The 11225-nt window shown below is 41.1% G+C and overlaps 1 protein-coding gene across 2 annotated transcripts in view; it reads left to right on the top strand.

Annotated features, from left to right (window-relative positions):
- Positions 1-159: 159 nt before the first annotated feature.
- The window catches only part of EIF5B (eukaryotic translation initiation factor 5B), a 101319-nt gene continuing 90253 nt past the window's right edge, over positions 160-11225 (top strand). For both annotated transcript variants that reach the window (XR_004961985.1, XM_036281411.1), the window contains exon 1: positions 160-360. Coding sequence is in view for 1 of the 2 variants with exons in the window: in XM_036281411.1 (XP_036137304.1) it covers positions 326-360 (35 nt within the window). In the remaining variant the exon portion in view is untranslated. The remainder of the gene's footprint in view (positions 361-11225) is intronic.

The following is an 11225-nucleotide window of genomic DNA, read 5'->3' as shown; positions in this document are numbered from 1 at the left end:
TCGGTGCGTGGCAGACGCTTGCGGGAAGGGGGCGCTCGGGCTCCCGCCTGCCAGGCGGGGTGAAGTGGAGACGCTCTACCCGAGGGCAGCTCTCGATGAGCCGCGCCCTGCGTCCCCACGCTGAGGCGGCGGGAAGATGCGCTTGCGCACTGAGGGCTCACACCATATGTGCCCTGTCCCAGTGCGCGGGTCTGTGGAGAGCCGGGTGCGAGAGGCGGCAGCGCGGGCGGGACGGAGCCGAACGGAGACCGAAATCAGCCGGTGGACAGTGGATCTGTGAGAGACCGAATAGAAGGGTTGGGGCCACGAGTGCCGCTGTCACGCGATGGGGAAGAAGCAGAAAAACAAGAGCGAGGACAGGTAAGCCAGTGTCTGGGTCCTGTCGGCGGCGGCCGGCGCGGTTCAGGGGGTCGCGTGGGTTCCGCCGGCACGGGGTGGACCAGGGTCGAGGCCCGAGGCCGACCTCGCAGGGCACCGGGCCTGGGCCCTGAGTGGGCGCCGCGAGTCCGAGACCCCAGTTCCGGGCAGGTGCGGAGGGCCTTGGCGGCGGGCTGGTTCCCCAGCCCATACCCAGCCCCACCGGTACCCCTTGCCCAGCCAGGGAAAGAGGGGTCTCCGACCTCAGAGTGGGGCAGTGGTTTTGGGCTCCCGGCGTGGCCCGGTCGAGTCGGGGTTGTTTTTGTGACGCTACTTTAGGCGAGGGTCTGGATGAGTTCTCTTGACGCCTTTGTACCTGTGAATACTCGGGGAGAGAAGGGAGTTGGAATCAGCTGTACCTACAGCCAGGTTTTTCCACTTTTGAGCCTCATAGGTACATTGGAGGTGTTTAACACTTAACTCCCTCTTAATTTCATCTAATTTGGATACAGTTCTCAATTATTTAAGGACTGGTTGTCCAGACTCCACGCTTCTCGCGTTCCTTCTTCCGGCCAGTCTTTTGGTGATTTCTTTGCTTTCTAAGCACCTCCCCTAATAAAGGGGGAGGAGATGAAACCAACCAACCAGGGTCGCTCCTTTCTCATCACTTAAAAGGCTTTTGCGGGGAGGGAGTACCCCGAGATTTGGTAACTTTTCTGTGTCACATTCGATTGAGTCTTTTACTGTTCTCATTGAAAGAGTTTACTTCCTGGGAGTGAACATCTGTTACTTTTCACCTTTGTATACCGCTCACCAAATTTAGCTCAAATACTCAGGGTACAGTAAAGTAAATTAAAACAAAAAACAATCCGTGATAGTTCATCATTCTAACTCAAAACAAATATGTAGTCTTGAAGTTAAAATAAGATTATTAATTCTTATAAATTGGAATCCTAGCTCGTTTCCTCACCTAGCACTCATCTGGCTGATGAGTGGAATGAATAATAGAACTTAATTATTAATCAAACAGAATAAGTAAAAAAACAAGCAGAATTCTGGGTGATGTAGTGGGACAAGAATTTCGCTCCCTTTGACAGGATGTTTTGATACATAGGATTTTTTTTCCTTCATTTGTTACACAAAATAGATAAGTATAAGAAGCTTTGTGTACCAATTACCCCGCTTCAATCATTGTTATCACATGACCAGTCCTATTTCATCCACCTGTTGGATATTTTAAAGCAAATCTCAAAATCCTTTCATGTGTAAATCCTTCAGGTGTATCTGAAAGATAATACTTGAGGGAAAAAACTCAGTAGAAACAGAATATAAAACACAACCACAATGCCACCATCAAGCCTAAGGAATATTAATAATGATTTATTAATATTACAAGTATCCAGTCAGTTTCTAATTTCATTGATTCTCTTGTTTAAAAAAATTTTTGTAAGCAACTGACTTGGTTCAGGATTACAGAAGTCTGTTGTTTAGGTTAAAAAATACATGTATATGTTGTCATTTTACTTACAGTTTTTACTTTCCAGACTGTCTCACAGTGGGGAAAAAAAGCTATTCAGAGGGGAGAGACTTACTGTCTATTTTTAGAGGAAAATGTGTCTCTTCATAAAGATTTTCATGGAGGATGTCAAGTTTAAATTGCAAACACTGGAGCCTGTTAAAAGATTGGTTTAGAAGTGTAGAAGGAGCCCAGCCATGTGGCTCAGTGGATTGCATGTCGTCCCATGGACTGAGGTCCAGGTTTGATTTCCAGTCAGGTAACATGCCCAGGTTGCGGGTTCGATCCCCAGTATGGTGGGTGCAGGAGGCAGCTTATCGATGTTTTTTTCTCACATCAGTGTTTCTCTCTTTCTCTCTTCCTCTCTCTCTAAAAAAAAGTTAATACAAACATATATATTTATAATTAAAAAATTTTTTTTATTGATTTTAGAGAGAGAGGAAGGAAGAGGGAGCAAGAGAGAGAAATATCGATGAGAGAGAACATCAATTGGCCACCTCCTGTATGCCCCCCACTGGGTATTTGGCCCACAACCTGGGCATGTGCCCTGACTGGAAATCGAACCAGTGACCTCTTGGTGCATGGGTCAACGCTCAAACACTGAGCTACACCACCCAGGCTCAATAAAAACATATATATATTTTTTAAAAAGGGTAGAAGGAAGGCTACTGGTGTGTGTGTGTGTGTGTGTGTGTGTGTGTGTGTGTTTACACCAGCCAGGCTCAATAAAAACGTATTTTTTTAAAAAAGGTAGAAGGAAGGCTACTGGGTGTGTGTGTGTGTGTGTGTGTGTGTGTGTGGTTTTTATCCCTGCCCAGACTAATCTGTAGTCTTTATTTTTTGGTTCATCTTGAAGGGGAAGTGGTAGCAATGCAATTGAAAAAGTTTTCTCATATAATATTTTTCCTTTGTAGTCTCCTTGGCTTGACACTGTTCAAATTGTATGTAAAGACATCCTAGGGTTTTGCAGAGGGTCAGAGATGCTTGGCCTCTTTACTTTGGTGTTCCACATAAGATATTTTGGAGCGGGGGAGAGAAGTTTCACTGCTTTGTTAGTTTACTTTGACCTTTTGTATATTTAAATAGTACAGGCATACCTAGTTTTATACTGCGTTTTTTGTTTTTGTTTGTTTGTTTGTTTGTTTTTTATCCTCACCCGAGGACATTTTTTGTTCAGATAGAGTGGAAGGGAGAGAGAGAGAGAAACATCGACATGAAGGGGACACATCGAGGGGTTGCCACCCACACGACCCAACCAGGGCCGGGGACAAACTGCAACTAAGGTACGTGCCCTTAGGGGGAACCGAACCCGGGTCTCTCCGGACCGCAGGCCGACGCTCTAACCGCTGAGCCAAACCGGCCAGGGCTGTTTGTTTGTTTTACAAATTGAACGCAAGATCCTCCAGCAAAAAGATGATGACTTGCTAAAGGCTCAGTTGATGGTTAATATTTTTAGCAATAATTTTGTTGTTGATGTTGTTAATCCTCACCCAAGGATATTTTCCTATTGATTTTTAGATAGAGTTGGGGGGTGGGGGGAGAAAGAAACATTGATATGAGAGAGACACATTGATTGGTTGCCTCCTGAAAGACCCCAGACTGGGCCAGGGATTGAACCAGCAACCCAGATACATGCCCTTGATCAGGAATCAAACCCTCAGCCCTTCAGTTGGTGGGCTGCTGCTCTAACTGCTGAGCGAAAACAGCCAGGGCACTCATGTATTTTTAAATTAAGGACTAGGAAGAAAGTCTAGAAGGAGAAAGTCTTATTTTAGGATTAATATTCTTGTTTGTGTAAAGTGAGGTATTACCTGGTTTTACTCTGTTGTATAAAGATCTCCACTTTTAAAGATTTTATATTCATCCCACTTCCTCTTTCCTTCCAGGCTATCCTAAGTAGAGCATGTTTCTGGCCAGGTGGTAGAATTGGGTGAGAACTAAGCAGCTGTTTATTAGTTATTAAGATAGAGCCTTGGCCGGTTTGGCTCAGCGGTTAGAGAGTGTCGGCCTGCGGTCCAGAGAGACCCGGTTTCGGTTTCCGCTAAGGACGCGTACCTTGGTTGCAGTTTGTCCCCGGCCCTGGTTGGTCGTGCTGGTGGCAGCCACTCGATGTGTCCCTTTCACGTCGATGTTTCTCTCTCTCTCTTCCTCTCTTTCCCTCCCATTCTATCTGAACAAAAAATAGAAAAATGTCCTCGGATGAGGATAAAAAAGCACTGAACTGCTTTTCAGTTCTTGGAAGGAGCATAAATTACTTAACTGTTTCAATTCTTTTAGTCTTATATTTAATTAATCCTTATTTAAATTTTTTTTTTCCATCTATTTTCAGATATAGTTGGAGGGAGGGGGAAAGAGACACACACACACACATATTGATTGGTTGCCTCCTGTACAACCCTGACCAGGATCCAAACTGCAACCGGGGTACATGCCCTTGACTGGAATTGAACCCATGACTGACTCTTTGGTCTGAGGGCTGATGCTCTAACCATTGAGCAAAACTGGCCAGGGTCCTATTTTAACTTTTTAGCTACTCAGTGTTCAGTTAAAATTAGATTTTATTTAATCTGAGTATCTAATTTTATCCAGAGAGCATATGTTTTGTTATAGCAGTGACTGAACTTTGTTTAAAGACTAAGTTCTAGAATTTAGTTCCAGCTTCTGAAATTCTGAGAATGAGGTTTTTATACTGTGTTCAGAAAGTTTTCCTGAGTTTTTTCATTTGACTAGGAAAACTCTTGATGAGACAAGGGATAGGATTTAATATCCACAGTTCATACAGAATATAAAGCTGATATTTTCGTTTCTTTCTATGACCTTCCCAGTCATCAGTTTACATAATAGGAACTTATCTTATGGCAACTTGCATTCTCTAGAGATGTCCTGCTGTTTCCATTTACATGATATGGATGCTTCTTACTAATGTGTACAGAGAAAAAAGGACCTGGATTATTTAGTTTTTCACAGCTAGCCTCCAATTCTCCATTCTGGTACCCCTCCTTTCTTTGGATCCCCCATATCTCTAGTTACATTTTTCAGGTTATAAGGAATATAGTATGCCACCATAATTAATGGGATTAATGCCACGCCATCACCACCTCCCCAAAGTATATAAAGGGAAGGGAGATCATTATTTCACCTATCTCACGGTTATATATTGTGGAGGTGGGGATGTCATTCAGGAACTAGAAGGTCTTTCATGATTCAGTAGAGTTCTGGAGTATCTTCAGCATCAGATTATTTGTTGCTGTGGTTCTCTACACCAATGTTCAGCCAGTATAGTAACTCCACTATTCTTTGCTTTTAACTGGTACAGATAATGCTCCTGTCATTACTGGCAAACTCTCTCTTTTCTTGGGATTTCTGCCTATCTGAGATAGCTGCCTGTAACCTTTAGATGCTTGCCCTAATGTCAGATATTCATCCTGGTCAGTTAGGGTGGCATGGTCCCTGTGCTGTGAAAACAGTGGTGATCTGCTTAAGGAAACTGTCCAGGAGGAGCTGTGAGTATAGCAGGTACTCCAAAGCTTTCCACAGAGAGAGTGGCCCAAGTAGCAAATAATCTAATTCAACTAAGGAATTTATTTCTCATTTGTGTGTATTTGAATTAATAATAAAAAAACCTCTATCTGCATACTTTAGAAAAAAAGATGCTTAATTTGAGAGTTCTCTTAGCTTGTTCCTACACTGATACTTTAGAAAATTGATACGTTGCAGGAGGGGAGGAAGTCCTAGTTTGCCATAAATGAGTAAGAAGGCAGATGATAAGTTTTTGTTGTTAGCTTATTCTGTACTATGATCTCTATGGAGAGCTGGAGCTGATGAGCTATTATTATTATAATAATTATTATTATTATTGTTTTTAATCTTCACCCAAGGATATGTTTTCATTGATTATTTTAGAGAGAGAGGAAGGGGGAGAGGGAGAGAAAGCGATGTGAGAGAGAAACATTGATTGGTTGCCTACCATACACCCCCCAACTGGGGATTAAACCTGCAACCTAGGTATGTTCCCTGATCTGGAATTAAACCCGAAACTTTTTGGTGTATGGGACGATGCTCCAACTAACTGAGCAACCTGGTCAGGGCTGATGGAACTACTTTGATGTTACTTGCCCACCAGTTGTACATTACTTACCCTTCAAAGTTTCTTCCAGTCTTGCCATTGATCTATAAGGTGGGCAAAGCATTGTGTAACTGAGGAACTGTCAGTGGTTAGGTTAGAATAGCAGTTCTCAGAATCTGGGGTCCTAGGACTCCTATAAATTACCAAGAACACAAAACGTTTTTTGTCTATGTGGATTATATCTATCGATACTTACCATGTTATAAATTAAGCAGAAAAGTTCTTAAAATATTTATTAATTTAAAAGTAAACACATTGCGCCCTGGCCAGTTTAGCTCAGTGGTTGGAGTGTCGGCATGTGGACCGGAGAGTCCCCGTTTGGTTCCCGCTAAAGGCACATTCCTCGGTTGCGGTTTGTCCCCGCCCTGGTTGGGGTCGTGTGGGTGGCAACCACTCTATGTGTCTCTTTCACATTGATGTTTCTCTCTCTCTCTCCCTCCCTCCCGCTCTGAGGATAAATGCAGGAATGTCCTCGGGTGAGGATTAAAAATAATAATAAAATAAAATTATTATAAAAAAATAAAAGTAAGCACATTACATATCGACAAATAATATCAGTAAGTAAGCATTTTCAAAAATGATGAGAAGAGTGGTATTAAACATTTTTACAAACCTTTTTACTGTCTGGCTTACTAGAAAATAGCTTCTCATCTGCTTGTGCATTCTGTCTAGCAACATCACATGGCCTCTCAAAAACTCCACTGTGTAGTTGGGAGAGAATGAGAATTAAAAAGGCTGATAGTCTCAGTATTATTTTGAAAATAGTTTTGACCTTTGAATTAATTTAGACCTCCTGAACAGGTCTTGGGACCTACTTTGAGAACTGCTGATTCAGGGATTCCTTAACTGGATTTAGGCATTTGTGAGACATATTCCAAGCTGTTTGATCATCATTACTGTTTGTCCAACAGGTGATTCCAGTGCTTGATAATCACTCAAGGACAACTTAAGATATCCGTGGGCATGTTAATATAATGTTCTTGATATTTTACCCACTTATGATACATTCTTTTTTTTAATGTAATAGGTGAATTTATTAAAGTCTATTAAAAAACTGTGGGGGTTGATTTTAATTGTGAGTAGATTATTTGGTATGTTTGACATCTTTACGTTATTGAATCATCCCATTCAAGAAATGTATTGTCTACTTAAGTGCCAGATATAGTGGTCAACAAATAATATGACATGCTCCTCTATTTGTTTAATTTAATTGCATATCTGTAAAATTTTATTATTTTCTTCACTTGGGTCTTTAGGCTGTTTCTTGTGTGGCTTATTTCCAGGTATCTTATAGTTTTGGTTGCTGTTAATGTAATAATTTTTCTTTTTTTTTTTTTCCTGGTACATAGGAAAACTTTTTTAAGATTGTTGGTTGTGTTATGTCTCACCAACATACAACTCTTATTAGAAGTAGCTGTGTAAAGGGTGAGGACTGAATTGTGATTAGGTTATTAGTTTTTCATAGTATGTAAATAGTAAAGAGGGGGGGAGAGCATGGAGAAAATTAAAGACATTATAGCAGCATTCAGATGTTTTAGTGACACAAATGACTGCTTTTTTATCTTCTTTTCTTTCTTATGCCTTGTAACAAATATGTACTGTCGAGACATTTTAGTATAAAATATACAGGTATTTTGAACCCTTATTAAACAATATTAAAATAATCACAGTATATTACTTGTCCTAGCAGTTGCCACAATAATTATATAATTTTAATAATGAAATGCTTAACATAGAACCAATAACCATTCTGTAACTAGATTGAGAATCTGGGAGGAAGGAAAAGGAATAAAGATCTAAGAACTACTGTATAACATATAGAAGGGGAAACTGGGATTTACCATAATAATGTACATGAGGCTTACAGTCTCTCAGCTATTGAGCCAAACCTGACTCAAGAATCTATGGCCCTGGCCAGCATGGTTCAGTGGTTAAAGCATTGGCCCACCCACTGAAGGGCCACAGGATCGATTCCCAGTCAAGGGCACATGCCTGCATTGCAGGTTTGATTCCTGGCCCCATCAGGGCATGTGCAGGAAGCAACCAATAGATATCTCTCTTTCACATTGATGTTTCTCTCTGACTCCCTTTCCCCCCTCCCTTCCCCTCTCTCTAAAAAATTGATGGAAAAAATATCCTCAGATGAAGATTAACAACAACAAAAAGAACCTATGGTTTCTTTACTGTGCTGTACTACATGATTTAAGAAATCCTGACATTACAAAATAGAGACTTTAAATAAAAGTTAATACTTACATAGGCTCTTTACTGGTGAAACAACTGTTAAAGATTAAGAACTTAGCTCTGGCTGGTTTGGCTCAGCGGTTGGAGCGTTGGCCTGCGGTCCAGAGAGACCAGGGTTCGGTTCCCGCTAAGGGCATGTACCTTGGTTGCAGTTTGTCCCCGGCCCTGGTTGGGTTCTGCCGGTGGCAGCCACTTGATGTGTCCCTTTCACGTCGATATTTCTCTCTCTCTCTCTCTCTCTCTCTCTCTCTCTCTCCCTCCCCCCCCAACCCCTTCACACTCTACCTGAACAAAAAATGGAAAAATGTCCTCGGGTGAGGATAAAAAGAAAAAGATTAAGAACTTAAAGGAGGAAGGAGAATAGAAAAATGACAGCCATTGTCTATAGATCAATCAGTGCCGTATTTTTAAAAGAAATTTCTTTCTCTCTTAACCTTAATTGAATACCTGCCTATCCCATAGACTATCTAAAATGAAAGCAATGATAATTGAATGTTTCATTTCTTCCCATTTCACACATGGTATATAAAATTTCAAATATATTCTTTCAGAACAATCCCTACTTTTTACCTAGGTAGCAGTCATTCTTTAGAGTCATTGGTTTTTAGACCTCCCTTTTGTGATAGCAGTATACTTTCCACAAGTATATAAAATAATCTGTTTGACTTTTTCTGAAACTTAATTTTAACCATAAATTTTGTATAGCAGTCCCTGAAAATATAATTTAGTACTGCTTTATTTCAATTTAATTAAATTAATGTCTTTAGGTTTCAGATACTGAAGTCTGGCAAAGCTAATAGTTTTTGATGATACTGTAGTTGGAATTTTAAAAAAGAAATAATTTTTCTTTATTGCTTTTAGAGAGAGAGGAAGGGAGAGGGAGAGAGATAGAAACACCGATGAGAGAGATCATTGATTGGCTGCCTCCTGCATGCCCCCAGTTGGGGATTGGGCTCACAACCTGGACAGATGCCCTTACTGGAAATCGAACTAGGACCTCTCAGTCCATGGTATGATACACAATTCACTGAGCCATACTGGTCAGGTGGAATTTCTTTTAAGTCTTAAATCACATGTCCTAAGTTTCCATTATATGAATATACCACAGACTGCCAGGCAGCTTAACTTTTCCATGTTACATTCCAGCCAACAATGTATTAGAGTTACAATTTCTCTACATCCTCATCAACACTTATCATCTGATTTTTTGACTACTGTATGGCAGCCATTCCTGTGGGTGTGAAGTGTTGTCTTACTATGATTTTGGTTTGCATTCCATGATGATTTAAAATGTGCTTATTGGACATTTATATATCCTTTTTTTTTTTTCCTCACCCGAGGACATTTTTGCATTTATCTTCAGATAGAGCAGGAGGGAGAGAGGAAGGAAGAGAGAGAGAAACATCGATGTTTCTGAGAGAGACACATTGACTGGTCACCACCTACACGACCCCAACCAGGGCCAGGGATAAACTGCAACCGAGGTACATGCTGGGTCTCTCTGGTCCGTGGGCCAACTCACTAACCGCTGAGCCAAACCGGCCAGGGTGGACATTTGTATATCTTATTTGGAGAACTGTCTATTCAAAGCCTTTGCCCATTGTATTTTTAATTTTAATTTTTTTATTCAAACTTTTTTCTTTATTGATTTTAGAGAGAGAGGAAGGGAGAGGGAAAGATAGAAACATCAATGAGAGAGAATATTGATTGGCCACCTCCTGCATGCCCCCCACGGGGGATAGGGCCCACAATCTGGGCATGTACCCTGACTGGGAATCGACCCAGTGACAAGAGGGTACATGGCTCGACACTCAGTCACTGAGCCACACCAGCCAGGCATCAAAGCCTTTGCTCATTTTAAAATTACTTAGGAATAAGAGTTTGTTATATATTCAATATATCAATCCTTAATCAGGTATGCAAATATTTTCTCCCATTCTGTGGGTTGTCTTTATTTTCTTCCATAGGAAGTTATTTTTGTTTTTTTTATCATCACTTGAGGACACTTTTGCATTCATCAGATAGAGTGAGAGGGAGACAGGGAGGAAAAGAGATAGAGAAACATCAATGCGAGAGAGACACATTGACTGACTGCCACCCACAGGACCCCAACCGGGGCTGGGGGCAAACTGCATCCGAGGTATACACCCTTAGTGGGAACTGAACCCAGGTCTCTGGACCACGGGCTGATGCTCTAACTGCTGCGCCAAACTGGTCAGGGCTCACTTTATTTTTTTTTTCATCCTCACCTGAGGATATTTTTCTATTTATCTTCAAATAGAGACAGAAGGAGGGAGAGAATGAGAGAGAGAGAGAAACATCGACTGGTTGCCTCCCGCACCACCCCAACCAGGGCCGGGGATGAACCGCAACCAAGGTAGGTGCCCTTGACTGGAATTGAGCCCACGATTCATTGGTCTGCCGGCCGAGGCTCTAACCGCTGAGCCAAACCAGCCAGGGCTGTTTCACTTTCTTGAGGATATCCTTTGCAGCATAAAAGGTTCTAATTTTGATGAAGTCTGATGTACATATTTTTTCTTTGATTGCTTGTGTTTTTGGTGTCAGATCTAGGAAACCATCACTAGATCCAAGGTCATGAAGATTTACTATTTTCTTTTTTTGTAGTTTTACAGTTTTAACTCTTTCTTTGGGCAATTTTAAGTTAATTTTTACATATTGTGTGAGGTAAGAAGTCCAGCTTTATTTGCGTGTGGATATCCAGTTATCCCAGCACCATTTGTTTAAAATACTTAAATTCTTTGTTGAAATCAATTGACCATATGTGTAGGTATTTATTTCTGGATTCTCCATTCTATTCCATTGATATAGATGTTTGTCCTTGTGGCAGTACCACACTGTATTGATTACTATAGTTTTGTAGTAAGTTTTGAAATTGAGAAGTGTGATTTCTTTTTGTTCTTTTTGATAATTGTTTTGGCTATTCTGGGTTCCTTGTGTTTCCATACAGATTTTAGGACCATC

Source organism: Molossus molossus, unplaced genomic scaffold (genome assembly GCF_014108415.1).
Source record: "Molossus molossus isolate mMolMol1 unplaced genomic scaffold, mMolMol1.p scaffold_m16_p_34, whole genome shotgun sequence".
NCBI lineage: Eukaryota > Metazoa > Chordata > Mammalia > Chiroptera > Molossidae > Molossus > Molossus molossus.
This window is presented reverse-complemented; position numbering and strand designations above follow the sequence as displayed.